The sequence below is a fragment of the Cupressus sempervirens genome, chromosome 2 (assembly GCF_028749045.1).
Source record: "Cupressus sempervirens isolate cs-2001-9-10 chromosome 2, ASM2874904v1, whole genome shotgun sequence".
Taxonomy (NCBI): Eukaryota; Viridiplantae; Streptophyta; class Pinopsida; order Cupressales; family Cupressaceae; genus Cupressus; species Cupressus sempervirens.
The window spans coordinates 366,843,813-366,859,041 of record NC_143119.1 but is presented as its reverse complement, the minus strand read 5'-3'; the positions used below and the strand labels follow the sequence as shown (position 1 = coordinate 366,859,041).

The following is a 15,229-nucleotide window of genomic DNA, read 5'->3' as shown; positions in this document are numbered from 1 at the left end:
GTTTGGCTCTGTCTTAGAAGTCACAATTGAACTATATTAAACATTCAGCATAGGGAGATGGTTGGGGAGAGTTTTGTACAGATTCTGTAGACATGAATATCATGCAAATTTTTCCAAATATGTTTATCATTTTTTTAAATGAAGAACAAACCATTATTAAAGATGTTTCTGTATTGCCTTAGAACCATATGGAAACGTCACTAGGAGTTGTGTTGGTCGATTCCTGTAAATGTATTGCTAAAAGCAATTTGAAGCTGAGGTCGTTTATCATCGTAGGGAGGTAGTAACAAATTGTGCTTTCTAGATGCTGTGGCTGAGAGGCACACCAAATTGAAGGAAGCTAACAAGACCTAGCTTGTTGTTAGTGTGAAAACTTTTGTATGAAGAGGGTGACATACACTTTATAATTCCCATGTGAGATGGTATTACTGGAACATAAGTATCTACAGGACACAGCAGGAAATGTTTAGAGAGCATTTCTTACAGTGTGTAAAAACTCTGTCCCATTAATCTTTTGCTTATTGATCTCAGAGGCGCCTTTCCCCAAGTCATTGGAAATTGAGTTTTGTCAGAGAGTTTCAGTGCGGCTGTGGGCAAGTGATGAGAGTCATATCAGGCTGTATATACTTAATGTTTATTTATAAATACAATAAAAATGTTCTATTATTTAAAATCATATCGATAGCTGGCAGTAGAGAGTTTGGAGAAGGATGCTGGCCATGTTCTCCAACCCATCTTTGATAATCACTGATTGTTCACATTGATTCCTTAGCCAAACCTGGGAAAACTTGGGATCACCAAGATGACTACTTGTTCTTTGAAACTTATTAATTTGAGCAACTCCCTAGTTAATGTATCAGATATACATTTAGTTTTTCCTGGAATATATTTAATATCAAACCCATACTGTATCAGAAATGATTGCCAACATGCATTATCTTTATGGTAGCTCATATTTTATTTTTTAATGTGGTAAGGTTGATTTGATTTATTTGGTGCAGGACATCATGTGTGGCAGATGCATTGGCAGTTTCGGTAAGAACAGGTCCTCGAACCATTAGCTTGCAGAGGTGCTTTGGAATAGGACACACAGCTGCCGGTAACTTACTTGCTGCAGCAGCTGTGAGTGGATCACGTCTAGAATGCATTCTGTTTAGTCATCTTGATCGCTTGGATATTCCCAGGGATATCCCTCTAGTTGAGAGAGAGGAAACCAACTTTCATGTAAACTCACATTGGTCAAGAATGACCAATGTTGGTGCTGGATTACGCATTCTTGCATTAAACAATTGTGCAAGTCTCAGTTTATTTGAGTTGGTATCTGTGGTAAGTGCTCAGCTTTATAATTTCAAACTTATTTGAGGCTGTATGTAATGTGTTTTCTTTTGTTTAAGAATTGATGGTCAAGTTGTTTAATTTGTGAGTTAGGCTATGACATGTCCACTGCTGGAAATTTGGATGCTTGGAGGCACGATTGAAGGTCTCGGTCTTCTCCGTGGTGAGAATCTGCCAGAAGAAAGAGTACATACAGCTGTTTCAGCTCTAGTCAAGGCGACTAAACGTCTTCCAGAATTACGTGTCCTTGAAACCACTTTTTTTCCGAGCAGCATTGTTCAATCGTTAAGGTATACATTTAAATTTGTAGAGTAATTTTACATTGTATGCTTCTGTTTTATGATAGATGTGCTTCAATAAAAAATTGAAAGGTTAATAGAAAAGTTAATGAATATTTCTCAATTTATGTTTATATAATGTAATTATTATATGAACACAATAAAAGGAGCCTATTAAGGTAAGCACTGAAGTAATTTCATAATAATGATTCATTCAAACCGCAATAATTTCTTTGTAATAAAATGACATCAAACCATTAAGGATATTCATTTACTTTCAGGAATATTCTGAGAGCAAATGGTCTAAATGTTGAGAATTGAATATCTCCATTTGGCTTGATGCTTCATATGAGTCAGCTTATTGCGTCACCCCTGAAAATGACAATGAGGCAATACAATTAGTTGTTTTAGGGTTAGGACTACTGATATTTCTCTTAGAACTGCTGAGGAACTTATTGCAGTGATCTGTGACCATGTGAGCTTCGTCCTTATATAAATATCTACCATTACTCATGGCTCAATTTTAAGATGCATTTTCCGACTCTAATTAAAATTTAAATGGACTACTTGAGGTGTCATCCTGGATGTGAAGAGCACACATGCAACACTTAGAAGGGTGGTGAATCGGTATTGCAGTTTGTTTTTAACCTTCTAACCTTGAAATTACATAAAACATGAAATGAACAAATCAGTTTTCTTGTGGAAAATCCTTTCCATTAAAAAACCACGGTATCAAATAGCTTTCATTAACTTAATGAGCGTAACCCAGATTACAAAAGTGAGCACTGACTCATGGAGAGCATCAACCCTCCATTTTTTTAAACATACACAGCATTTTAAAAACCTGAATACTGCTGTAGCTATGTATGATATTCTCTTACTTCAATCCACGTGTCACTTTCATAGCATACTCAACTCACTTTTTAGTACAGCCCGGTCAGTCCCCAAAATAATTATCGCACCACTCTTTGTGCTGAAATGACGTCTACAGCTCAATGATATAACTCAGCATCAATGATACACCCTTATAATTTGAAATGCAGCTCCCACTGCTTTCAGCAGAAAACAGCAAGGAGCTCAAGTTAGCTGCTGGTAAAGCTCAAGACATAGAAGGACTACAGGCTGAATATTTAAAGTGGGATGCTGAAACCCTGGCACCACACATCACTAGGATTTTCAACAGTGTCAATAGGGAAGACTTTCCTATAAATTGGACAACTAGTGCAGTGATTCCACACCACAAAGGCGGAGACATAAACAACCCTTCTAACTATCGAACTATCATGATCAATCCCCTCTTCGGAAAGTTATTTGGCAGCATGGTAGAACAGAAAATCAGTAAATGGGCTGAAACAAAAGGTAAAAGAGTAAAGGGGCAAGCGGGCTTTAGACCGAAACACTCTACTATAGATCACGGCCTCAAATATTTGGTAGAGAAAACTTGGGACACTCAGGGGGCCGAGGATTTTTGCTGCTTTGTGGACTTTAAAAAAGCATTTGACACAATGCCACGTAACGAACTTTTTTGTATAGAATGGAAGAGTTGGAAGTTCCCAAGGAACTTAGGACTATTGTTCACAGATTATAAAAATAGGTCAAAGCTAAAATTAGAACGATGGAAGGGCTATCCAAAGGTTTTGGCAGCAACATCGGGGTTAAATGGGGGTGTCCGCTATCTCCAACCTTATTTGGACTTTATATTGACAAGCTGGAAGAATGGATAAAAAAGATCAATGGCAAGGAGGTGTAGCTGGCTCACTTTGCGATAAGATTGCTCCTATACGTAGATGATCTCATCATACTTGCTAAGACGACTAAGGGTTTCAAAGAACACTGAAAGCACTAGAAAGTTTTTGCCATGAAGTGGGATTGCCAGTGAACACTAGCAAAACAAAAGTTATGATCTTCTCGCTGAAAAAGAATAGGGGTACATTGGACGAGTTTCTGTTTGAGGGTAACCCTCTTGAGATTGTGAAGAGTACAAATACTTGGGTATAGATTTTCAAAACAAATTCAATTGGGATACATGCAAATCAAATAGGATTCAAGGGGGCCGAAAGGCGTTGTATTCTCTACAAAACAAGTGTAGGAACGCAAAATTATGGGATTGGATGTCTATGAAAACCCTTTTTGGTCTGCTGATCATTTGAGTGATTCTGTACAAGTGTGAAGTTTGGGGCAGTAGTATGTCCGAACAGAAATGGCGACAGGTAGAAAGAATTCAAAAGCACTTCATTACATGCAATCCCAAAATCAAGATTACGGTGCCCTATCAGATCTTTTTGGCCGAGGTGGGCTCTTTTCCGTTAGAAGCTGTTGCATTGGTTTGGATGCTAAGTTATTTGAAGAAACTCAAGGTTTGGAAAAACATTGTTAGTCCAAGCTAGTCATGGATGAAAAACTTGTCGGGCAAAAAGTCACATGGATGAAGCAAAATGACAAGTGGATGTGAAAATGGGATGTTAACATCTACACTTGCCTGGATAGCAATAAAGAAATAAAGAAGTTTGTCATGGAAAAATTTCGCAATATTATTTGGACAAGACACAAGGGGCTGAAAAATCCTACTACACTAAAGAATTTAACCCCACTTCTAGTCATGATGAAAATGCCTATATAAGGGCTCCTATTAATTGGAGAGCAAAAATGTTGATAGCGCAACTCAAAACTAGTTCATAGTGGCTGAGATGTGAAACTGGTAGATGGTAGGTTCGAAAAGAAGAGTGGGCAAACATAACTTGTTTATTCTATAATATGGGGGTGGTACGGAGCACCGCTTTGTCAAGGATTGCCTGACGTATAGTGACATCAGATTTGGGTATGTAGAGATATTAGAGAAAAGAGACTTAACTACCTATTTGAGGAGAATCAATTGAAGAGAACGATGACTCTGATTATCAAAATTCAGCGACGGAGAGACGAGTCAACCAAAAGTTTACGACTAGATTAATTACTCCTCTCCTTTGGGGGGGTGCCTATGTGGGTCCCATAGGCTTCCTTAGCCTTGTGGACGTTATTAAAATCTTTCATTTCATTTCATTTCAACCAAGAAGAGCAACAACTCCATTTGACCATAATGCATAATCAGCAAATTGGCAATCTCAATCAAATCTTTGACATCAATGATAAGAATTCTAAGAGGATGTGCTTTTACTTGATACTCATACTGTACCTAGTACAAGTATATAATCCTAAATGATTGTATGTAAATGTACAAACTTTTTTAGTCAATATAATACATGAGTTCATATCAATTTGTGCTAGAACCTTGTTGAGGCTATATAAGTTTATTCTTTCTCTATTTTGTTTTTTCTCAGCCCCTACTCCAAGTTTGTCTCCGCACATAGACTCTTTCTTTCTTTCCATTATAAATAACATGAGATGACAGATATATTCTTAAACAATGTTTTAGTTTTGGGTTGTTTTCTCTTGAATTCAACCTTGTTATGGGTCAATTTTGATGCCTTTTGTGATTAGGGGTTACTTTCTCAGTTTCCTTGGTGGTGTGTGTATCTGTAACTTGCTGTCATTTGCATTATGAGGTGGTATTGCTCAGATCTAGAGCTCAGTCGGGAATGAGGGTAAATTTTTTAAGACACAGGCAGTGTTGGGGTTTGCGATAGGGATTCTAGGTTTGGAGAACAAGATTAGGGGGTTTACAAAACTGAAAGAAATGAATAATAAAGCTTTAATGGGGTATTACCATATTAGTGATGATGAGGACGATTCTTAGAGACTTGATAGTTTATGTAGCTCCTATTCTATGGCTATTTGTGATACTAGAGAATATATTGCATGAGATGTTGCTTATGTTCTATCAATGTCTGTTGTTTTGGAGAAACTCATGCATGATTTTCGTCTTCTATTCTATGGGTGCTTATGCTTTAAGAAAAAATTGAGAGATCAATAGAGTTGGTATATATATTTCACAATAACCTGCTATTTGTATCCTATGTGACCTTTGTAAAGAGGAAACTTAACCTTAAAATTAAGAGGAGCATAGGGAGGAAGTCTGCAATCAATTTCTTTGTTATTAGTGGGTTGTCAATGCTGTATTTACATATGGATTTTTATAGATGTGCCTATTTTTGCAATACCCAAGGGTTGGCTTATTATGAGGTAATTGGTAAAATGCTTGATATTAACAGAGACCAAAAGGTCAATATATACAAAAGAATGAGATGATGTTTCTTTAGGAAACGATCGTAAAGAATAGAACATTCTATTCTAGAGGAAGCAAAAAACGAAAGCAAACTAATGCTTAAGATATTTACAAGAGATAACCATTAACTAATAATAGACGACTTATCTATAATTGTAATATGGCTTGTCCTTGGCGATTTATGTTTGGATGTAATTTATAAAGGTAAGTCCATTCGCGAATTGTTCCCCAACTATAGTGTGCAATTTTTTTTTTCTTAAATTGCTCGACCTGCATTGGATAGTTTATGTAGCTCCTATTCTATGGCTATTTGTGATACTAGAGAATATATTGCATGACATGCTACTTATGTTCTGTTGATGCCTGTTGTTTTGGAGAAACTCATGCATGATTTTTGTCTTCTATGCTATGGTTGCTTATGCTTTAAGAAAAAATTGGAAGATCAACAGATTTGGTATATATATCTCACAATATCTTGCTATTTGTACCCTATGTGACCTTTGTAAAGAGGAACCTTAACCATAAAATTAAGGGAAGGAGCATAGGGAGGAAGTTTGCAATCAATTTCTTTATTAGTAGTGGGTTGTCAATGCTGTATTTACATATGGATGTTTACAAATGTGTCTATTTTTACAATACCCAAGAGTTGGCTTGTCCTTGTCGATCTATGTTTGGGTGTAATTTATAAAGTCCATTTGCGAATTGTTCCCTAACTATAGTGTGCAATTTTTTCTTCTTAAATTGTCCGACCTTCAATCCTCCTTTTATTTAATTGTAATAAAGTATTAGGAAGGATATTGATTACCTTTCTTATACATGTTACAAGATTCAAGAATTGGCAGATTAACGGATTTCCGGAGTATTGATTGAGTAACAGAGGAACAAATGTGTTCCTTATAAAGAATTACAAGGACGTTGTTTCTTAATGTATACTGAAGATGAAATTAGAAACAAAACTGAAGACAGGATAGGAAACATTCCTATTTGGACTTAAGACAAAAGAGATAGGATAGGAAACATTCCTATCTAGACTGAAAGACGGACTATAGACAAGTAGTTGACCATTATAGAAAGTATTTAACTAATCTTAATACCCTCCCTTAATGGCCAACGTACGGATGTCGGAACATTCTGGGATTATTAAGACCCTCCCTGGATCTATAGAATGCTGAAACCAAGAAGCTTTGCCAGAAGAGTGGTATGACTCAAAACAATTCACAATACAAAACTTCATTTTTGTGGAAAAAACGGTAAAACCTAGAATCTCACGCAATCTTGCGTATTATAGACAACATGAAATGTTTTTTAAGGAGAAAATCAACAAACCCAAAAAAATAGAAACAGATTTAGAAGGCAAAAAATGTAGCTTCGCTTTGATCAGGAAGCTCGACAACTTGTGCTATTTCCAATGGTTATAATTACGGCCATTGAATTGTAGGTTGCCCTCCAATATTAGATTAGTCAAAGATGACATTTTGAAGAATTTAGGTACAAACTTCAAGATTGAAATTCAATAGGCAGAGATTTCAAGGCAAATTCCTAGCTGACCCAAAAAAATCAGAAAGTGACCCAAAAGAGAGCTCAAAGAACCTAGAAGGAATCTGTTGTCGTTTTTTGGATCTGAGGCACAAAAATCGAGGCACTTGGAAAAAATGGATGACAACCCAGTTGAGCTCTCGAAAAACCCACGAAGAATTTGGAATCAAAAATTTTTCCGACACCAAAAATTAGGGTTTCGAAAAAATGGCCCTGGCTGAAAAAAGCTTGAGAAAAACTCAGATTTTTTGATAATGATGGCGGATTTGTTAAACAAAACGCTGTTGGCTTTCACCCATGAAGTCGTTTTTGGATTGTGAAATAAAAAATGACACTGTTTGTGCAAGAAAGACACCATAAACTGCACTCAGAAAAGACTATGCCTAGATTTTCAAAAAATTTCGAAAGGAAATAGACGCAAAGAATTTCGAAAATTTCAATCATGAAATTATAAGAGTTTTCGAAAAATTCTTTATAATGGCTTTGATACCATGTTACAAGATTTAAGAATTGGCAGATTAATGGATTTCTGGATTATTGATTGATTAACAGAGGAAATGTGTTCCTTATAAAGAATTACAAGGACGTTGTCTTTAAAAGAAACAATGTAGATTGAAGACGAAATTAGAAACAAAACTGAAGATAGGATAGGAAACATTCCTATCTGGATTGAAGACAAAAGAGACAGGATAGGAAACATTCCTATCTGGACTAAAAGACGAACTACAGACAAGTAGTTGACCATTATAGAATGTTTTTAACTAATCTTAATATTACATTTAGAAAGCAATGGATGACTACATCTTGAAAATGAATTAAATATCTTAGTCGAACTTGATGCTTCATATTAATCATTTAATTGACCATAGTTACACTACCGTAGGGGACGACGGGACGGGGGGACAAGTTTCCAGGATGGGGGGACGAAGGGCCTTAATATGGGGACAGTGGGAGGATGGTGGTGGGGAACAAGAGGGTTGTACATATTACACATATGCTAGTAAAAGTTATAGTTATGAAAAGATGTTTTGTGATATAAGATATAAAGATGTAAAAGAGTAAATACTTGAATATTGCATTGAATTGGAACATCGAACATTGAACATAAATAGTCAAATAAGCAAATAGTCAACACCGGGACGTCCCCCCATCTTTGATGAGGTGGTGGAATCTTGTGGTGCTACTGGGGATTGGGGAACGAAGCCCCCAAGTCCTCAGCATGTCCTTGCCTCTTGAACGTGGGGCTAAAAGGGGGGGGGACGCATCCCCATGTTACCATGTTTAACTCATAGAGCATATGCAACTTGAGATTACTTGTAGGAAAAAATCATTGCCATTATGCTTGCCTATTTACATGCTTATTTAAAATTTTGTTCAGTTGATCAATTTAATTATATTTTAAAGATTGTCAAGTTTTTAGCTATTATTGAGTTTTTGCTAAGTTCATGGGTATGGGCCAAATTTGAGTCTTTCAAGCTTTATAATCTAGGATGTCTCATTTGCCCAAAAGGGAGTCCTAGACCAGCTGCATTACAAACTAGTACATGGTTTTGGTCTAGTCTACATGTGGGGCCTGATAGGCTTTGACCCATAAGGGGTGTTTCGAACTAGACCACACCTGCTTAGTTTGGACCTAGGCGAACCAAGCTATAAAACATGGAACCACTAGCAAACTTGGTCTTGTAGACGATTGAAGTCATGGGCAAAGTTGGTTCTTTTTGCTAATAAATTTTTGACATCCATTGTTACTATTAGAATATGTCAATGAATAGAAAAATAATTCCTGGTGCCTTTTTACAATACTTTAATTTGTTTTTGATTTTGTGGAGCACTACCCCTTGACCCTACCTTGTATTGCAATAGGGACCACCTCATATAATTATATATATCCATAATTATATCTGACTGAAGCTACCAAACATCGACACTCCCTCTTAACTAGGGAGGATAAACACGAGAGATATTACACCATTGACAATCTTTAGGAATGACACATTAAAGAAATCTTTGATTAAAAGATTTCTGCTATCTTGATATCATGAGTATTGTCTTTTAGAATATCAACATATGATATTCACCAAATAATCCGAGTAATGGTCTCCAGAATATCAACACCTGACATTCACCATGTACTCAATAAGGTAATGGTCTGTAGAACATCAACATATGATATTCACCATTTTGATATCACAATTGAGTATTGGTCTCCAAAATATTAACATATGATATTCACTAGATACTCTTTGAGTAATGGCCTTCATAATGAGATGCAAGATATTCACCAAGTATTGTGAGTAATGGCCTCCATAACATCAAGTCGTATGTTATTCACCAAGTACTGTGAGTAATGGCCTCCAGAACATGAAGTCGTATGCTATTCACGATGTACTTTGTGTCATGGCCTCTAGAACATCAATTTGCATAACATTCACCATATGCTCAAGAAATGTTTATAAGGTATTTGCACACGCATTCTCATAATGCTTACCATATAAACATCCATCATGCAAGGTATGATCTATCATGCTCTGCATAGACATCATAAGATATCCTTCATAATAGAAAATTAAGTTATCATAAGATTGCCACCTTTTAATGTCACTTCCTCATGATGTACACATGGGGTAGGCCCATTATAGTCACGAGGTATATTTATGAATCACAATCCTCTTGATTGCTATAATTTATTGATCATTTGGAGAATCCATCTCCACATGGTTTACTTCCTCTAAATCAATATGACCAAGATTATTGAAGGTTGACTGAATCACATCCTCTATTTGCTCCTTGTCTTTCAAGGTTGCCTTTGATGAAGTGTTAGACTCCCTTTGAATCCTACAATAACAATCTCAGAAAAGATCAAGGAAAAATAGCTCTTATAATACAACAAAGACTCTTAGTAGTTTAACTCATGCATGTTATAACAAGATAAATACATCTCATTATTATCATGATTCACATATAATTTCTCAATTGTATAAATTTTTATATTTATACTTTTATATAAATTTATATTCAATAATCTACAATCGTGAGAAAATGGTTCAACATTTATAAAATGAGAATTGATAATGATCAAATTATATATACAACATAATACAGCTCAAATAAATATTTAAATATATACTTATATTCAATATGCATATTTTAACCTACGCTTTCAATATATTATTTCCTCATTTTAAAATATACTCCCTAACCTTTTCTCTATCAATATTCACTTAAATGCCCATTCACAATGAAATAGATAAAAACTTACCTCCTTGTCACATTTACCGTGTGTTATCCACTCCAATTGGGTGATTCGTCACCTTTGACAAGACGTCCAATGCATTTTGGTCCTTTTTAATTTCCTTACTTATCAATGCTTATTGTCAACGTCATTCTATTGAGTTGTGTATGATAAATGATAATTCACAGTGCAGACTAATTTTGTTCGTACTGTTCAAATTCCCAATCACTCACTGTTCTATCTAGTTGGTCTGTAGTAGTCATATCTGGAGCACGAATTCTATTTATTTCTGGGCTGAGATACCTGTCGTGTGATGTCTCTTTGACTTCCTCCATGTCATTTCTACTGCTATCAAATTTCTTTTTTAAATGCCTGTCATCAGTATAGAAATCACTTTCCCTTTATTCTCCTTGAGTATAATCCCCTATTGCAAGGTATATACTGAGGATGAAGGTGTATAATTTCAAATTTATATTCGCTGTAGATTCTACAGTTCTAATTTTATGCAGTGACCGCCTATAAAGAAATGTGTTTTCTTTCTTTTGTCCTTTGTATTTCCTTTGTGTTGAAATGGAAAAATTGACGCACTATAAGTTGGTATTAGGTGGTTCCAAAGGACTAAGATATGGCTCATGATTTTATATCCACTGCTGATTGGGTTCTTTCCATTCCCTTGATTTTTGTATTTGTCTGACCTGTTTTCTTGTTAGCTTCTGGAATTTTCTTACCTCTTGCTGAGTCAAATGGCTAGTTGAATCTCTTATCCTTTTTTGGTATCTTCTATAATATTCGTTGTGTATTGCTGCATCCGTCCCTGCAAATAATTCTAGTTGCTCTTGCTTATGTATTGTGTTTGTTACTTTTCATTGTGATGAATCAATTAACGCATGTTGAACAACTCACTTGGGAGATAATACTTTGCTCTCTCTATACTTCTTTCTTTGTGCACATTTAACACTTTTCAGCAATCCCATAGTCTGTTTCCCCATTCGCCAAATTAAATTTTAAGCATGGTCAAAATGAGAAGGGTTGCGTATTTTTTTGTTGCATCTCAGTTCCATTTGGTCGCCAAGTATCAAATAGGATTTGTTTTATACGAATCTTAGTCAACTATAATATTCATATGATTTTCAGACCTGTCTTTATCCATGCAAGGATTACATTCTATATTTTGATCTCGTCTAGCCAATTTGTCCCCCAATATTAGTCTTATGCAATGCGCTTGATTACCAAGAAAATCCAAATTCCCAACTTTAGCTTCAAATCTTAGCATCAAGAATAGGCAACAATAATAATAACCAAGAACAAGTTTGATAAAGAAAGTGTGGAGGATATGATGGAACTATGTCTCTCTATCTTCAAAACCAAAATGTCTTATTGTTCGAGTCTCTACCAATGGTTCTTCTATTGGTCAATGTCTAGAAATTATATACTCTTTTACGAAGAACATCGGGAAGTTATAACTTGACTTGACGTCAATATAATTAGATAAGCCATATAGCCCGCCATCTAACACCACCTGTGTGAATGGCGTGGAGGAAAGAGATGGAGCATTGCACATCATAGAAATCCTGCCCAGTCACTGGAAAGACAAGAGCCTAGTCCAAAATTATCAAAGGAATATCCAAACCTTCCCCCTATGGATCCATTCCATCCCATAGGAAAGTCAATTGGGTATGACTCCCTTGCATTTAGTGATGTCTTAAATCCCTTAGGTATGTCATTTACACTCTGGTTCCATGTAGTTATACCTGGCCACATAGGGAACGAACATTTGTTATCTAACATTACATGGGTATCTTCTCATAGAATAGAGAACGAATCAATAAGATTTTCAATGAAATAGAACATGCAAAAATAGTTATGCATTAGTGTATTCCCGACTTCATGTTGATTAATCCTCATGCGTAAAAGCCCAACACTTCTTCATCGATGCCACTCTCCTTTCTTTTTGGCTTTCATACATCTATAGTAGGCTCTAATACCATGTTGTGATGTTGAAAATCGCTGTAGATGTACTAAGCACTACCTATGTACGTGGTATGTGTTTTCCAAATGGCAACAACCTCTTATATAAATTGAGAATAAGCCATGAAGAGACATGTCTCATTCATGGGACATATCTATTCGTTAATTATATAATTAATATAATAAGATTCAATCGTTGTTATATACACACAAACACACAGTATTATATATATTATTATATTAATTTCTCTCATATAATAACCTTATATCTCATATGTAATTATATCCCATATAATTATATATATCCATATTTGTATCCAACTGAAGCTACCAAACATCCACAGAAAGAATATGTTGTCGGTTTCTGGATCTGCTGGCTCAAAAATTGAGGGGCAAAAATCGAGGCACCAAAAAAAATAGACAACCTAGTTGAGATCTCAAAAGCTTGTGTAATTTTTTTTGATCCAGTATAGAAAATTAGGGCTTTGAACAAAAATTACCTGTTGCATAAAAACCACAAAAAAATGACGGAAATATGTAGAAAAAACAGACAACAATTGCAAAGAAATGGCTGTAAGTAGCAAATATTACAGAAAATAATTTTGAAAAATATTGCTTTGATAATTTTGAACAAGAAATTATAATATTTTTGGAAAAAATTCAAAGAATTGGCACTGATACCATATTATGATGTAATTGGTAAAATACTTTCTTAATATTAACAAAGATAGAGAGGTCTATACATACAAAAGAATGAAACGATATTTCCTTAGGAAAGGATTGTAAAGAATATAAACTTTCTATGCTAGCTAAAAGAGAGCTAATAGATAACTACAGAGTAACTAATATTAGAAACATTCTAATATTTACAGTAGAGTAGAAATAGATAACCATTAACTAATAATAGAATCTTATCTATTATTATAATAAACCATACATCAAAGAAAACTCATAACATTATGATCTCGTTCTCGAGGAAACCATGGCCAAGGGATTTCCCAAGTGGGGATGGTACCCACAAGATGATGCACTGATCTGAAAATTCACTGTTAAGATGTCTGACCCTATTAGGAGTCGTTACATAGCATATAGTACATATGTGTTTTTTAAAGGACTAGACCTTGTTAGAGGCCTACAACCTCGTTAGGAGGTGAGAACAAAAAGGGAGCACACTTGCTTGTGAATGAGGGCTAAAACCACCTTCTGAACTCATTATCCAAATACAAAGGAAGTGTTATAAAAATACAAAACTACACATGACTTCACAATGTCTGATTTGTCCTCAATAAAGTTTGCATCTGATCAGATCAAGCATCAAGGCTCACACATCACATATATCACATATTACATCATGCATCATACTACTATACTCGCATACAAAGAAATGATTTACCCGGTTGGCTTACATAACTCTTAACCAAATGTGTTTACACAAATTCCAACATTTAAAATAGAACCATGTTATCCAAGATTTAAGACCTTGGATGTTGTCCCTCCTTTGCCAAGCAATTGAATTGTCCAAACAATTCAATTTGCTAGGCCAAAATACCTGATCACATAAACTGCCCTGTAACACTGTTGTACTGCACCAGTTATATTTCACACAACCAAAACTCGTGCTAATCATCACTATACCAGAATTATATATAGACTATATACCATATTCCCAAAGTTTTTGCCATATTTGATAGCTCTGTCATTGTCACTGACCAAAACTGTTCAATTGTATGCTGAATTCCTATTCTGGACAGACTTTTTTCAAGTTCAATCCTTAACAAAATTGATTGTCAATCCAAGCGATCATGCCAATGAGATATATTGCCATCAATGACAACACCTAAACTCTCATTCAACACTCACTTGCCAACAATAGCACTAGTATTTTTACGAGGAACATAATTTCTTCTAAACTGATAACAATCATCCTCATAATGGCCTATAATTTTATAATTGTTACACACATAGTTGGAAAACACAGACTTGACAAAAACTCCCCAAGGCCTGAAAAAATATTTGGGAAAATCTTGGCCAGTTATTGAAAAAAAAAGCTCGAGAACTATAAAAGCAGTTTAATTCTAATCAGAAATGCATTTTTTTTTTTTGCAATATTTAATGAGAGGATGCATCCAACGATTTAATCAATGAGAACACAATAGAAAAAAGGGAGTTTATATATATATATATATATATATATATATATATATATATATATCAATGCAAAGTGGGTACAACACCACATTCTCTTAAATTATGTCTCTGTAAAGACAACAGCCCTTGTCAAATGAAAAGTTGGAATGATGCAAAAAAAATAGTTGGCTTCAGTTTTAATTTAAAAAAAAACTAAAAATTAAGATTTGATTCATTGCTTGAGTTAGGTGTATTCTTAATAGAAACTATTTCCGTTGGATCAGAAAGCCTTTCATTTTGTAGATGGTCTGCAGCTTCATTTTAAACTCACAGCATTTTCACCTGACTTATAATTGAAAGTAGTAGTTAGACATTTATCCCAAAATAGAGTGGGTGATTTAAGTAAGGCATTACAAATTGGAAGTCCATGTGTGTAAAGAAAAGACTTTACAAGGTCATTTAGAAGATAAAGTACATCTTAAATGATGAGTGAATTTTCAAATGTTATGTTTAGGATAGAATAGTGGATAGGAGTAGACTACAGTGATGACAATACCAGGTTAGTGTTGAGTGGTCATTTTACACGATGTT

General features: G+C 35.0%; 1 protein-coding gene across 1 annotated transcript in view; it reads left to right on the top strand.

Moving 5' to 3' along the window:
- Positions 1–15,229, top strand: part of LOC149572650 (uncharacterized) — a 68,423-nt gene that overhangs the window by 38,327 nt on the left and 14,867 nt on the right. The window contains exons 2-3 of the mRNA XM_089813755.1: positions 1,002–1,326; positions 1,429–1,625. Coding sequence (XP_089669881.1) covers positions 1,002–1,326; positions 1,429–1,625 — 522 coding nt within the window. The remainder of the gene's footprint in view (positions 1–1,001; positions 1,327–1,428; positions 1,626–15,229) is intronic.